The following is a 15,578-nucleotide window of genomic DNA, read 5'->3' as shown; positions in this document are numbered from 1 at the left end:
GTTCCTTGTATTAACTTTCTCTACATGATGAATGCCACTTGCTGAAGTGAGGCAACTCCTTTAATGGATTCCTTCATTTTCATAGTAAATTGATCCACAAAAGACTTCACATTTCCTATTTTGAGTTTTAGAAAATCCAGCAATGTCCAGAGACTTAATATTAGACATAGGACACCAAATTCACAGATTGTGAACAACCTAAACACCCACATCGCTGAAGATGGCTCCCCCACACGTTCCCTGCCATGTATGTAACCCGAGCACTGGCGCTGAGGGCAGACCACGTGACCTGGACGTCATGTGGCCGGGAACAGCTCCACGCTACAAACCCCATGATGGCCGCCTCCGTTTCTGTCACCGAGCTCGGCTTCGTGCAAGAATGCGAACCTTGGCGGCTGCGTAGTCCCCAGTTCCCCAGTAAAGTAGGGGGGCGACCAGCCTGGCTGGGTGAAGTGGGGGTCCCCGGACCTGAAAGGCTGCAGTGCGGAGTTTGCATGAAGCCCCTGGCTCTCCTTGTCCAGGTATACGCGCCCTGTACTGGCAGCTTTCATCGGACCGTCTTCCTGTTCACCTGCCGGGACCCCACGTGCCACCGGGTGGGCGAGAGGCGCGGCTATAAAGGTAGGTAGTGGGCAAGATGGCACTGCCATGTCTGTGCTTGAAGGGACTAGTTGGTAGTGATTGGTTACTACTCCTACCAGCCAGATCTGTCATATGGTGGTCTCCCTGCAACTGGGCAGACACCTGATCGGTCAGCCTGATACTCCCATGCATTCGGCTGGGCATGGATATGTAGTGATGGGAAGGGTTGAAATTCAACATGTGCAATCCATGTCTTCCCCAGCATCAGAAGGCCTCATACAACATTAGATCTCGGCCCAGTCAAGGAACTGCGGCTGTCATCTATCACGGACCACACACGGCCGTGAGTAGCCTAAGGCCTCGTTCACACTTCAGTGTTTGGTCAGTGATTTCCATCAGTGATTTGTGAGCCAAAACCAGAAGTGGAGCCTCCACAGACATGAGGTAGAAGGGAAAGATCTGCTCCTGTTCTGTGTTTAGAGTTGCACCTGGTTTTGGCTCACAAATCACAGATGGAAATCACTGACCAAACACTGAAGTGTGAACGAGGCCTAATGGGCCACCTATATTGACTCTAATGGGCAGAGCTGCTTTCTGGATGGGGCTGAGAGGAGATGAACATGTGCATCTGATAGCTGTTCAGGCTGACAGCTAATCCTCTTGGAACTGGACAACCCCTTTAAAAGTGACTCTTATTCTGGTAGTTGCTGCAGAATGTACAGTACTGTATGCCATGTAGCATTAACAGGCGACTGTCTATGGCATACATTTCACAAAATCTAGGGGTTGTCTCACTTCAGTAAATAGTATTTATTATGTAGAGAAAGTTAGCACAAGGCACTTACTAATGTATTGTTATTGTCCATATTGCCTGCTTTGCTGGCTGGATTCATTTTTCCATCACATTATACACTGCTCGTTTCCATGGTTACAAATAGTGATGAGTGAAGCGAGCTCTGGATCCTAGATCCGAAGTTGCTTGGGAAGTTGCTTGGGTCAAAACTTGGTTTAAACACTGAACAGAGATTTATCGCTGTACAAGTTGAAATTCGTTATCACCAACAGGGATTTGGTGAATAACTTCAGCATTCAATTTTTAAACTTGAATGAAAACCATTTTAACCGCCTCCGGACCGCCTAACGCAGGATCACATTCCTGAGGCGGCTGACTCAGGCACAATCGCGCATCTACGCGTCATCTCGCGAGACGCAAGATTTCCTGTGAACGTGCGCACACAGGCACTGCAGGTAAGAGAGTGGATCTACAGCCTGCCAGTGGCGATCGTTCGCTGGCAAGCTGTAGATGCGTTATTTATTTATTTTTTTAACCCCTAAAAGGTATATTAGACGCTGTTTTGATAAGTGTCTAATATACCTGCTACCTGGTCCTCTGGTGGTCCCTTTTGCTTGGATTGACCACCAGAGGACACAGGCAGCTCTGTAAGGCTACTTTCACACTTGCGTTCAGAGCGGATCCATCTGAGACGGATCCGCTCATATAATGCAGATGGTGGATCCGTTCAGAACGGATCCGTCTGCATTATATTGTAAAAAAAATTCTAAGTGTCAAGTAGCCTCAGACGGATCCGTCCAGACTTTACATTGAAAGTCTATGGGGGACGGATCCGTTTGAAAATTGAGCCATAGTGTGTCATATTCAAACGGATCCGTCCCCATTGACTTACATTGTAAGTCTGGACGGGTCCGCTTGCCTCCGCACGGCCAGGCGGACACCCGAATGCTGCAGGTGTCCGCTTGCTGAGCGGAGCGGAGGCTGAGCTCTGCCAGACTGATGCATTCTGAGCAGATCCGCATCCACTCAGAATGCATTAGGGCAGTTACGGATCTGTTCGGGGCCGCTTGTGAGCCCCTTCAAACTGAGCTTACAAGCGGACACCCGAACGCTAGTGTGAAAGTAGCCTAAAGTAGCACCAAACACCACTACACTACACTATACACCCCCCCCCCCTGTCACTTATTAACCCCCTGATCACCCCATATAGACTCCCTGTTCACCCCCCCTGTCATTGATCACCCCCCTGTAAGGCTCCATTCAGAGGTCCGTATGTGTTTTGCGGATCCATGGATCGGATCCGCAAAACACATACGGACTTCTGAATGGAGCCTTACAGGGGGGTGATCAGGGAGTCTATATGAGGTGATCACCCCCCTGTCATTGATCACCCCCCTGTAAGCCTCCATTCAGACGTCTGTATGTGTTTTGCGGATCCGCAAAACACGGACACTGCGGATCCGCAAAACACATACGGACATCTGAATGGAGCCTGACAGGGTGGTGATCACCCCATATAGACTCCCTGATCACCCCCCTCCTTTCAGACATTTTTTTTGGCACAAGTTAGCGGAAATTGATTTTTTATATATATATTTTCTTTTTTTCTTGCAAAGTCTCATATTCCACTAACTTGTGACAAAAAATAAAAACTCGCATGAACTCGCCATACCCCTCACGGAATCCAAATGTGTAAAATGTTTTAGACATTTATATTCCAGACTTCTTGTCACGCTTTAGGGCCCCTAAAATGCCAGGGCAGTATAAATACCCCATTTTGGAAAGAAGACACCCCAAGGTATTCGCTGAGGGGCATATTGAGTCCATGAAAGATGTGACAAAAAGTTCAAAGTTAGCGGAAAGGGAGACTTTGTGAGAAAAAACAAAAAAATATCAATTTCCGCTAACTTGTGGCAAAAAAAAAACTTCTATGAACTTGCCATGCCCCTCACGGAATACCTTGGGGTGTCTTCTTTCCAAAATGGGGTCACATGTAGGGTAGTTATACTGCCCTGGCATTTTAGGGGCCCTAAAGCGCGAGAAGTCTGGAATCCAAATGTCTAAAAATGCCCCCCTAAAAGGAATTTGGGCCCCTTTGCGCACCTAGGCTTCAAAAAAGTGTCACACATATGGTATCGCCGTACTCGGGAGAAGTTGGGCAATGTGTTTTGGGGTGTCCTTTTACATATACCCATGCTGAGTGAGAGAAATATCTCTCTATAATGACAACTTTGTATTAAAAAAAATGGGAAAAGTTGTCTTTTTAGAGAGATATATTTCTCTCACCCAGCATGGGTACATGTAAAAAGACACTCCAAAACACATTGCCCTACTTCTTCTGAGTACGGCGATGCCACATGTGTGACACTTTTTTGCAGCCAAGATGCGCAAGGGGGCCCAAATTCTAAAGAGCACCTTTAGGATTTTACAGGGCATTTTTAACACATTTGGATTTCAAACTACTTCTCACGCATTTAGTCCCCTAAAATGCCAGGGCAGTATAACTACCCTACAAGTGACCCCATTTTGGAAAGAAGACACCCCAAGGTATTTCGTGATGGGCATAGTGAGTTCATGGAAGTTTTTATTTTTTGTCACAAGTTAGAGGAATATGAGACTTTGTAAGGAAAGAAAAATAAATTAAATAAATCATAATTTTCCGCTAACTTGTGACAAAAAAATAAAAAGTTCTATGAACTCACTATGCCCATCATTAGGGTGTCTACTTTCTGAAATGGGGTCATTTGTGGGGTGTTTGTACTGTCTGGGCATTGTAGAACCTCAGGAAACATGACAGGTGCTCAGAAAGTCAGAGCTGCTTCAAAATGCGGAAATTCACATTTTTGCACCATAAACGCTATAACTTTTGCGCAAACCAATAAATATACACTTATTGCATTTTTTTAAATCAAAGACACGTAGAACAATACTTTTAGAGAAAAATGTATATAGAAATGTAGTTTTAAAAAAAAAAAACAAAGTGAAAAATGTCTTTTTTTTTTTATCTGTAAATTTCGATTAATAGCAAAAAAAAAATGTAAAAATGTCAGCAGCAATGAAATACCACCAAATGAAAGCTCTATTAGTGAGAAGAAAAGGAGGTAAAATTAATTTGGGTGGTAAGTTATATGACCGAGCAATAAACAGGGAAAGTAGTGTAGTGCAGAATTGTAAAAAATGGTCTGGTCATTAAGGGGGTTTATGCTAGGGCAGCTGAGGCGGTTAAAACCGGAATCCGAAGTCGGCTGGCTGGTACCTCGGTACTTGAGCTGACTTTGGATCGAAGCTTTAAAATGGTTTTCAAATTCAAAAATCTTATCCTGAAGTTATTCACCAAATCCCTGTGAGACTTTGATAGCGAATTTCCCTCGCCAGGGCCCATACATTTTAATGATGTACGGAGACGAACCTCCATACAGTATTAAAACAAAGTTTTGAGCGAATCAACTTTGGAACTTGGATCTGAAGCCCTAGTTACGACCACCCTGCAATACAGCAGCTATGGATAGGTCATCAGTATCTGATCGGCGGGAGTCCAAAACCAAGGACCCTTAATGATCGGTTATTTGAGAAGACACCAGCGCTCACAGTAGTGCCGAGTCCTTCTCTCTGCTCACCAAGCACAGCGCCGTCCAATTGATAGCAGCTATGCATAGTATCCCAGCTCAGCCCCATTCACTTCAAGGCGCTGAACTGCGCCTAGACCTCGTGGCCGATGGACGTGATGTCATAAGCCTTAAGAAAATTTGGAGAAGGCGGTGGTCAGAGAGGCAGGCTGCAGGCATTAGAGGTATTTATTCCTGGAGAACCCCTTGAAAGAGTGCCTTTTTTTTTTTGTGGCCTATGACCAGACCACCTGTTTAACCGCCTCCGGACCGCCTAACGCAGATGTGCGGTCCGGAGGCGGCAGCCCTGCGCAGAGTGACGCATATACGCGTCATCTCGCGAGGGCCGAGATTTCCTGTGAGCGAGCGCACACAGGCGCGCGCGCTCACAGGAACAGAAGGTAAGCGAGTGGATCTCCAGCCTGCCAGCGGCGATCGCTCGCTGGCAGGCTGGAGATCAGATTTTTTTTAACCCCTAACAGGTATATTAGACGCTGTTTTAGCGTCTAATATACCTGCTACCTGGTCCTCTGGTGGTCCCTTTTGTTAGGATCGACCACCAGAGGATACAGGTAGGTCAGTAAAGTCGCACCAAACACTACACTACACCCCCCCCTGTCACTTATTAACCCCTGATCACCCATGATCACCCCATATAAACTCACTGATCACCCCCTGTCATTGATCACCCCCCTGTAAGGCTCCGTTCAGACGTCCGTATGATTTTTACGGATACATGGATCGGATCCGCAAAACACATACGGACGTCTGAATGGAGCCTTACAGGGGGGTGATCACCCATATACACTCCCTGATCACCCCCTCTTATTGATCACCCCCCTGTAAGGCTCCATTCAGACGTCCGCATGTGTTTTGCGGATCCGATCCATGGATCCGTAAAAATCATATGGACGTCTGAATGGAGCCTTATCAGGGGGTGATCAATGACAGGGGGGTGATCAGGGAGTCTATATATGGTCGATCACCCCCCTGTCATTGATTCCCCCCCCCCCCCCCCTGTAAGGCTCCATTCAGACATTTTTTTGGGCCCAAGTTAGCGGAAATATATATATTTTTTTGTTTGTTTTTTCTTACAAAGTCTCATATTCCACTAACTTGTGTCAAAAAATAAAATCTCACATGAACTCGCCATACCCCTCACGGAATCCAAATGCGTAAACATTTTTAGACATTTATATTCCAGACTTCTTCTCACGCTTTAGGGCCCCTAAAAAGCCAGGGCAGTATAAATACCCCACATGTAACCACATTTCGGAAAGAAGACACCCCAAGGTATTCTGTGAGGGGCATATTGAGTCCATGAAAGATTGAAATTTTTGTCCTAAGTTAGCGGAAAGTGAGACTTTGTGAGAAAAAAAGAAAAATTGGAAAAGTTGTCTTTTTCCAAGATATTTCTCTCACCCAGCATGGGTATATGTAAAATGACACCCCAAAACACATTCCCCAACTTCTCCTGAGTACAGCAATACCAGATGTGTGACACTTTTTTGCAGCCAAGGTGGGCAAAGGGGCACATATTCCAAAGTGCACCTTTCGGAGGCCATTTTTTACACATTTTGATTGCAAAGTACTTCTCACACATTTGGGCCCCTAAATTGCCAGGGCAGTATAACTACCCCACAAGTGACCCCATTTTGGAAAGAAGACACCCCAAGGTATTCCGTGAGGGGCATGGCGAGTTCCTAGAATTTTTTATTTATTTTTTTTGTCGCAAGTTAGAGACTTTGTAAGAAAAAAAAAAATTTAAATTAAAATAATCATTTTCCGCTTACTTGTGACAAAAAAGAAAAAGTTCTATGAACTCACTATGCCCATCAGCGAATACCTTAGGGCAGGGGTGCACAACCTTTTCTGGTTGGGGGCCACGTTGTGAACCTGAACCAATTTCAAGGGCCGAAAATAAAACTTAAAGGGGTATTACCAACTGAAATACTATTTTTATGGCATATTGAACATACAGTGTATATATCATAAATGTCTAGTTACACTTCCAGGACTCCCATATAACGGGAAAATACATGTGAGCAGCCACAAGACATAGACATACATGTCTGTTACCAGATGATTGGGGGCCGCACAGAATAGTATTGAGGGCCGCATGTGGCCCCCGGGCCGCAGGTTGTGCATCCCTGCCTTAGGGTGTCTACTTTCCGAAATGGGGTCATTTGTGGGGTTTTTCTACTGTCTGGGCATTGTAGAACCTCAGGAAACATGACAGGTGCTCAGAAAGTGAGAGCTGCTTCAAAAAGCGGAAATTCACATTTTTGTACCATAGTGTGTAAACGCTATAACTTTTACCCAAACCATTTTATTTTTTTTGCCCAAACATTTTTTTTTTTTTATCAAAGACATGTAGAACAATAAATTTAGCGAAAAATTTATATATGGATGTCGGGTTTTTTTTGCTAAATTTCCAGCTGAAAGTGAAAAATTTCATTTTTTTGCAAAAAAATCGTTACATTTTGATTAATAACAAAAAAAGTAAAAATGTCAGCAGCAATAAAATTCCACCAAATGAAAGCTCTATTAGTGAGAAGAAAAGGAGGTAAAATTCATTTGGGTGGTAAGTTGCATGACCGAGCGATAAACGGTGAAAGTAGTGTAGTGCAGAAGTGTAAAAAGTGGCCTGGTCATGCAGGGGGTTTTAGCTAGCGGGGTTTAAGTGGTTAGAGGGGTTTTCCCATGACTAATGTAAAAAATGAAAATCAGACTTCACATAATACATGACAGTCTCTTTCTAACAAAGGTAGAACCCGCCCTGTACCTCACATGGATCCAGAGATCTCCCCATTCATTGTTTTAATTTATATCAAGCTGGCAGCTCGTGGGGAGTGTCTTTTCTGCTCTAGCTCAGGAGGTGTGTCCATGCTCTCCCTGTCACAGCTCAGACGGCAGCTAAGGGATGAAACTGAGCATGTGCGGCCATCTCAGTGAGCACGTCAAAGAAATAAGAATAGAAAACAAACAGCAGGTGGCGCTACACAGATACATTTTATTTAAAAACTCAGTGGCTATGCAAACTTTTTAATAACATTCAATTCCAAAAGTGTTTAGATTTAGGTGCTGGTTTTAAAACTGTAGAATATTTTTCATGTGACATGTCAGAAGATCATTTTTGGCTAGATTTTCCCTAAGTAATGCATTTGAAAGTTCATCATTGTATATTGTAACTCATGTAGATGTTTGCTTCTAGTGTTTAGAAACCAGCTGCCAAGGAAGAATGATACTTACTCTTACGGTCCACCTCCGGATTCACACCCACAGTCTGAAGAATACTTTACAAGCTTTCAGTTGAAATGTGGACTTCGGCTCTGTAGAGTATGCGGCTGCCTGGGGCCCAAGTCATGCTCGAAATGTCATAAAGTGAATTACTGTGACAGAGTGCATCAGCTAATGGACTGGAAGGCGCAGCACAAGGTGCTGTGTGGTCCGCAGTTTGGTAAGCTGTGTGTGCCCTCTGTTATCTTTCACAATTGGAATTACAGTTGGGAGGATAATGTTTTATTATTCGCTTTAATGGGGTTGAAACAAGTTTCATCAGACTCCCTTTTAGGCCGTTACATGCTGAGATACATTCAAAGGGCTTTAATCAACATTTCACACAAGCGAGTTGTACACTCCAGACTCAGAGCGCGAGTATAACACCGCTCACATCCTGAACTTCCAGCACTGCCGGGGTCGCATATCATTATATTGATTTATGATGCTATGTAACCCTAGGAGATCTGAAATGTATTGGATAACACTGACCTAATGCTGTCAGTGTTATGCAATACATTCCAGAACTGTAAGGGTTACATAGCATCATAAATCAATATAATGCTATGCGACCCTAGCAGTGCTGGAAGTTCAGGGTGGGAGCGGTGTTATACTCGCGCTCCGAGTCTGGAGTGTACAACTCGCTTGTGTGAAATGTTGATTAAAGCCCTTTGAATGTATCTCAGCATGTAACGGCCTTAAAGGGAGTCTGATGAAACTTGTTTCAACCCCATTAGGCTACTTTCACACTAGCGTTCTGCTGTCCGCTCGTGAGCTCCGTTTGAAGGAGCTCACGAGCGGAGCAGAACGCTTCCGTCCAGCCCTGATGCAGTCTGAATGGATGCGGATCCGCTCAGACTGCATCAGTCTGGCGGCGTTCAGCCTCCGCTCGCTTTTATTGTTATGCAAAAAAATCTGTAAATTTTGATTAATAACAAAAAAAGTAAAAATTTCAGCAGCAATGAAATACCACCAAATGAAAGCTCCATTAGTGAGAAGAAAAGGAGGTAAAATTCATTTGGGTGGTAAGTTGTATGACCGAGCAATAAACAGTGAAAATAGTGTAGTGCAGAATTGTAAAAAGTGGTCTGGTCATTAAGGGGGATGAGGTGGTTAAGGACCCCAACTTATCATACATTTTAGGCAATAAAACTCTTTAGGGGGAGCTCTTTTCTATTCTTTGAGAAGGATGTCTGTCACTAACCTCAAGTGACCTGTAGAACCAGCTTAGAAAAGATATTAAAGGGTTTGTCTCACAAAGAAGCCACTGTGGATGCAGTAGGGAATGTGTAATATAACAAGTGGCTGTTCTACTGGCCCCTCTAGTCTACACCTCCAGTCTGACTCATGGAGCATCAGAACAAAAGGCCAAAAGTCACCTTAATACAAAGTGAATATTTGGGTTTATTTTTATTTTCCTCCAAAGAAAAGAAAGGAGACGCCCATTTAGGATGTAGACACTGGGAGCACATAGCCTAGGAGTGCTCTTGCAGTGATTTTAAAATGTAACAGTATTCATCTCTTTCCAGATGCACACCGAGTTGAGGTTGCAGATCATGGATTTTTATTTCCAGAATATGAGCTTCTTACAGAAGCAGAAGAGCTGGATTCTGATGCAAGTCTGGATGATGATTCCACAATGAGTCAAATGGATATGGAGTCATCGACATTAAATTCGTCATCAAATCTTGGTAAAGCAGGCGTTCTTAAAGGACTTTACTTTTCATGTGAATGTCTTTTTAAGTGAAGTACTGATGGCACACAACTGTGATTGAAGGGGGTACAGTGGTTTAGCCTGTAGAATTACTTGCGGAGGGCGAGGCATGCGATTGGTGTGATCCTTAAGGGGTCATCCAACCTCTATAATGACCCTGCTCCCCGGCACCACGTCACTCCTGATCCCCGCTGCTGCATCTCTAGGGACGAGTCTCCCTAACATCCTGGTGACGATAGGGAGGCTCGTTCCCATCGCTACCTGCTATTTGCTTCCCCCATCGCCAGATGTTTTGATCTGCGCAATGGGAAGATGCAGCAGCGGCCTTGCAGAGGACAGGGTAAGTATAGTCTATATTAGGGGGGGTCATTATAGGGGTTGGATAACTCCGTTAACCGGTTTACAACTCCTAATATAACTATACGTCAGCAGGATGGAAGTATGGAGCAGTCGCACAACCTGACTATGCTCCACATTTTGCTGGTGTAGAGTCTGCGCAGCTCCTGCACAATAGCTGTCTGTGATTCTGCTTCTGACACTGCACCTGGCTACTGTTGGCCCACTAACCACCTCATCTGCCCCCCCCCCCCCCCCCATTCTCAGTTTCAGAGACAGCAGGAAGGAGGAGGGGGGAATTGTGCATTGCGGAGTAAGCTACTTAGCATCATATCAGCATGTTTGTACAGTGAAGACAATATCCTTTATGGGCTCTAGAATAAGGCAGTTTAGTAAAAAAAAAAAAAAAAAAAAAAAAAAGGCCCTATTCACATGCCAGTATTTTGTCTGTATTTGTAAGCCAAAACCAGGAGTGGATCCATAAGAGGTACAAAACTTTCAATGATATTATTTCTCTGTGTATGTTCCACTCTTGCTTAAGCCTTAGATACTGCAACAAAATACTGACTGTAATACAACAGTGTGAAAGTGGCATTAAGGGGTATCTACCATTTTTACAAACTTCTGGCATGTCATAGTGAGAGGGAATCTTGCATGGCTGTTTTGCTGGGTGAAGATCTGTTATGTTATACAGCACTGTGATTTTTTTTCTTTCAGAATCTTCTATGGACGAATTGAAGTTAAATGAAGATGAATTGAATGCAATTGCAAAGCATGAGAGTGAAGAAGACAAGGCTTTTAGCAGGTTCAAAAAGCGGATTTCAATTGAACCTGAGCAGGTATTCTATGCTAACCTAAAGGATCCTAAAACTATCTAATCATATATAATATTCTAGAAAACCCTTTTAAGCCACTATTAACTATCAAGGGAAGGCCCAATCCTCTGTAGTGACCCAAGTGGCCATGTCTGTACCTCTGCCTGCAGATGGAGGAACAGGAGCCAGAGCGCAGAACCGGAGTGGGGAGCAGGTAGAGATGAATCTTTCAGAAGGTGATGCAGACTAGGTGCCTTCCCTTGATAGTCGGTGTTCTTGGAAAACCCCTTTTAAGGCTTCGTTCACATCACTGTTCAGACTTTCCGTTCTCCTGGGGTCCGTTTGGTCTCCGCTCCAAAATCATCTTCTGAGCGGAAACCTAAGTAGTGCATGCAGTGCATTATAGTCTTTGGGGTCCTTAGGTTCCGTTCGGCTCAGTTATGTACCGAATCCTTACTTTCCGTTCTTTTGCTTCTAAACAGAGCAGGAGAACAGAAAGGCTGAATGGTGATGTGAACAAAGCCTTTTGCACTCGCGTGATAAAAAACTGACTGTGGTACCCAGACCCGAACTTCTTCACTGAAGTTCAGGTTTGGGTTCGGTGTTGTGTAGATGTTATTATTTTCCCTTATAACATGGTTATAAGGGAAAATAATAGCATTCTTTAATACAGAATGCTTAGTAGGTGGTCAATTGAGGGTTAAAAAATAATTAACTCACCTTCTCCTCTTGATCGCGTAGCTGCCGGTCTCTTCTTACTTCTTTAATCATGAGCTGACGGCTAAAGGACCTGTGGTGATGTCATATCACATGGTCAATCACCGTGGTGATGGACCATGTGATCTGACTTAACCACAGGTCCTTTAGCCATCAGCTCATGATTAAAGAAGTAAGAGGAAAAGGTGCGTTAATTATTTTTTAACCCTTAATTGACCACCTACTAAGCATTCTGTATTAAAGAATGCTATTATAAGGGAAAATAATACAGTGAATAGACTGTCATCTTGGCAACCATGAGTGAAAATCGCACCGCATCCGCACTTGATTGCGGATGCTTGCGATTTTCACTCAGCCCCATTCACTTCTATGAGGCCTGCGTGGCATGATAAATGCAAAATATAGAGCATGCTGCTATTTTCACGCAACGCATAAGTGATATGTCAAAATCACAGCTCATGTGCACAGCCCCATAGAAATGAATGAGTCCAGATTCAGTGCAGGTGCAATGCGTTCACCTCCTGCATTGCACCTGCGCGGAAATCTAGCCCATGTGAACTGAGTCTAATGGACACTAATCCAACCCATTATAGTCAATGGGGTCTGTCTGGTGCTGTTAGTTTCAGCTGGGTGCCAGATCTGGCTCTTCCATTATTTTTGTTATTCTGCTACAATAACAGAGGAGACTATGGAAATGGAAAATGCAAATTTGACCACAGCCTGAATGGTTTGACAAAGGGAATGGGCTCTATTGGTGAGCCAAAAGCGTGATTCAGATGGGAGGATGGTGATGTAGCAGTCAGATGTGGAAAACTTACTGGAATAAAAAGTCTCTGGTTACTGTTCTTTAATGGAGATCATGGAACAACCAAGCTTACACGCTGTTATGATTTCATTCATTGTTTGATCAGTGACTGAACCTGTTGAATTTTGAAATGTATTGTTTGCATTTGTATGAACTTTATGTTGATCTAGAACTTCCTTGTTTGCATTTACTCATGGTTCCTTATGTGGGAAAAAAAATGTGCTTTGTGCTGAATTTTTCTATAGGTCCTCAGGTACTGCAAAGGTGGTGAACCTCTGTGGATTTCTCTTCAAAATGTTCCAGCAGAAAATGATATCCTTAACTGTGGATGTGGAGCCAAAAGGGCTTTTGAATTTCAGGTAAGAAAGATGAAATGTGTGATCCTAAATTTGAAAGAAATGGGCCTTATTTATCAAAGTGACTGTGAAACTGGGCTTGTTGTCAATTGCAAACAGATTTGCTACCAGCGCCGTACATGTATGGTGCTGGAGCGATAGGCAAACATGGCCCCTGCTCGAGCGTGCAGAAGGCATCATGGCCTAATGACCACGACCGGCAATAATGCAGATTGCAGTCAGTGAAGCCTTTTAGATGCTGTGATCAAGTGAGATCACGGCATCTAAGGCTACATTCACACGTCCGCAAAATGGGTCCGCATCCTTTCCGCAATTTTGCGGAAGGGGTGCGGACCCATTCATTCTCTATGGGGACGGAATGTGCTGTCCGCATTCACATTTGCGGATCCGCACTTCCGCATCCGTGCTTCCGTTTCCGCAAAAAAATAGAACATGTCCTATTCTTGTCCGCAATAGCGGACAAGAACAGGCATATTCTATTATGTCGGCAATGTGCGGTCCGCACATTGCCGCTTTCCGTGTTTTGCGGATCCGTGTCTCCGTGTATCCGCAAAACACATTGCGGACGTGTGAATGGAGCCTAAAGAGTGGAAAAACACGGAAGCTCTCGCATCCAGGCTTCTTATCGGCATCCTCTGCGGCGAATGAGGATGCTGGGAATTGATTTCAATGCGCTGGTTCTCTCTGAAGAGACTCAGAATATTTAAAGGGAACCTGTCACCTGGATTTTGGGTATATCTCTGAGGACATGGATTGCTAGATGGCCGCTAGCACATCTGCAATACCCAGTCCCCTCAGCTTTGTGTGCTTTTATTGGGGGGGAAAAAAAACAAAAACGATTTGATACATATGAAAATTAACCTGAGATGAGTCAGAGCTTAAAAATTACTTTTCTCTGGTCACACAATTTGCATAAAAGGCGGGAAGTACAAAAAGGCATAATACTTATTGAATTCATCTGCAAATGAAATTAAAAGTTTAATTTATATGTTTAGGGTAACACAATGAACATTTTAGAAACACTCAGTGAGGGTAGCATAGTAGAGGTGACAGGTTCCCTTTAACCACTTCAACCCCGCTAGCTGAAACCCCCTTAATGACCAGGCCACTTTTTACACTTCTGCACTACACTACTTTCACCGTTTATGGCTCGGTCATGCAACTTACCACCCAAATGAATTTTACCTCCTTTTCTTCTCACTAATAGAGCTTTCATTTGGTGGTATTTCATTGCTGCTGACATTTTTTACTTTTTTTGTTATTAATCAAAATTTAACTATTTTTTTTCCCCTCCCCCACGACAGCACCATAGAGAGAGGGATCCACCCCCAGGGACAGGAAACCTACAGAAATAAAAGGGTGGAGCCTCTCTTCCCATTCAGTGGTTTCCTGTCCCTAGAGTGGGAGACCTACAGTTTCCTTTTCAGGTCTTACCGTTGGTCTTGCTTCCTAGGCGTTCCTAGAGGGCTAACTGTTTTGCTGCCGGGGTCCATCGCGCTGCTGGGCAGGCTGTCAGGACCCTAGGATGCGGAGGTGCTCCAGGGGGCCTCCGTATCCTGCGGCAGGCATGAGGGTTATCTCTCAAGGAGAGCTCTGCTCCATGGGAGGCGCCTTATGATGGCGCAGTTAGGTGGCTATCCTCGGGTTCAGGGGCTCTACCACTTAACCTTGTATTGGAGCTGCGCAGCGCTTCCATGTGTGTCCGACGCGGCGAGCGGGTGACGCACTTCCGGTGCCCGGTAAGTATGATGACGCACTTCTGGAGCGCGCCGAGCAGGGCGCACTTCCGGATTCAGGTGGAACACACATCGGTGCTTCCGGAACTGGGAAGCCGGACGCCCTTGGTCCCTCCTGGTTATTTAAGGAGATGCTGGAAGGCCGATCCTTGAGCCTATACAGGACGGTCTGAAGCCAGACAATGTAGGAGGCCTTCAGTGGATAGGTCCACCATGAACATTGAAGACGTTAAAGAGGATAAATCCGTAGCTGACTCCTTGTTTGAAGGGTTACAGGAAAAGAAGGGTCGCTGTTTTCCTGTACACGCCAGCATCATGTCGCATTCAGAGGGAATGGAAAAAGCCGGGCAAGAGGGTATTTGCCTCTAGGGCCTTCAAACGTAAATACCCATTTGAAGAAGTAGCTTCCTCCTCTTGGGGGAAAGCCCCTAAAATTGATGTCGCCATCTCTAAAGCATCGAAAAAATCCTCTCTCCCCTTTTGAGGATACTGGGATGCTTAAGGAGCCTTTAGACAAGAAGGCTGAAACCTTTCTTAGTGGTACCTGGGAGGCCTCTACCTTAGCCTTTTGCCCAGCCATAGCTGCTACGGTCACGGCTAGGACCTTATCCTTCTGGTTACAACAGTTGGTGGGGCAATTAAAAGATAGAACCCCTAGGGATCAGATCTTGTCTTCCTTTCCAACCCTACAAAAAGCGGCCGACTTCTTGACAGATGCATCGGTCGATTCCATTAAGTTCAGTGCTCAGTCAGCTTCCCTCACCAATTCGGCACGGAGGGCCCTTTGGTTGAAGAGTTGGAGTGGGGGGTGATTTTGGCTTCTAAACAAAGATTATGTAA

General features: G+C 44.6%; 1 protein-coding gene across 1 annotated transcript in view; it reads left to right on the top strand.

The window, feature by feature from the left end:
- Positions 1-297: 297 nt before the first annotated feature.
- The window catches only part of PDCD2 (programmed cell death 2), a 53,090-nt gene continuing 37,809 nt past the window's right edge, over positions 298-15,578 (top strand). Inside the window, exons 1-5 of the mRNA XM_044290353.1 lie at positions 298-621; positions 8,195-8,440; positions 9,789-9,950; positions 11,027-11,148; positions 12,892-13,005. Of these exons, the coding sequence (XP_044146288.1) occupies positions 333-621; positions 8,195-8,440; positions 9,789-9,950; positions 11,027-11,148; positions 12,892-13,005 (933 nt within the window). The 5' untranslated portion in view covers positions 298-332. The remainder of the gene's footprint in view (positions 622-8,194; positions 8,441-9,788; positions 9,951-11,026; positions 11,149-12,891; positions 13,006-15,578) is intronic.

The sequence above is a fragment of the Bufo gargarizans genome, chromosome 4, assembly GCF_014858855.1.
Source record: "Bufo gargarizans isolate SCDJY-AF-19 chromosome 4, ASM1485885v1, whole genome shotgun sequence".
NCBI lineage: Eukaryota > Metazoa > Chordata > Amphibia > Anura > Bufonidae > Bufo > Bufo gargarizans.
The sequence above is the reverse complement of the archived record's forward strand: the minus strand, read 5'-3'. Positions and strand labels throughout refer to the sequence as shown.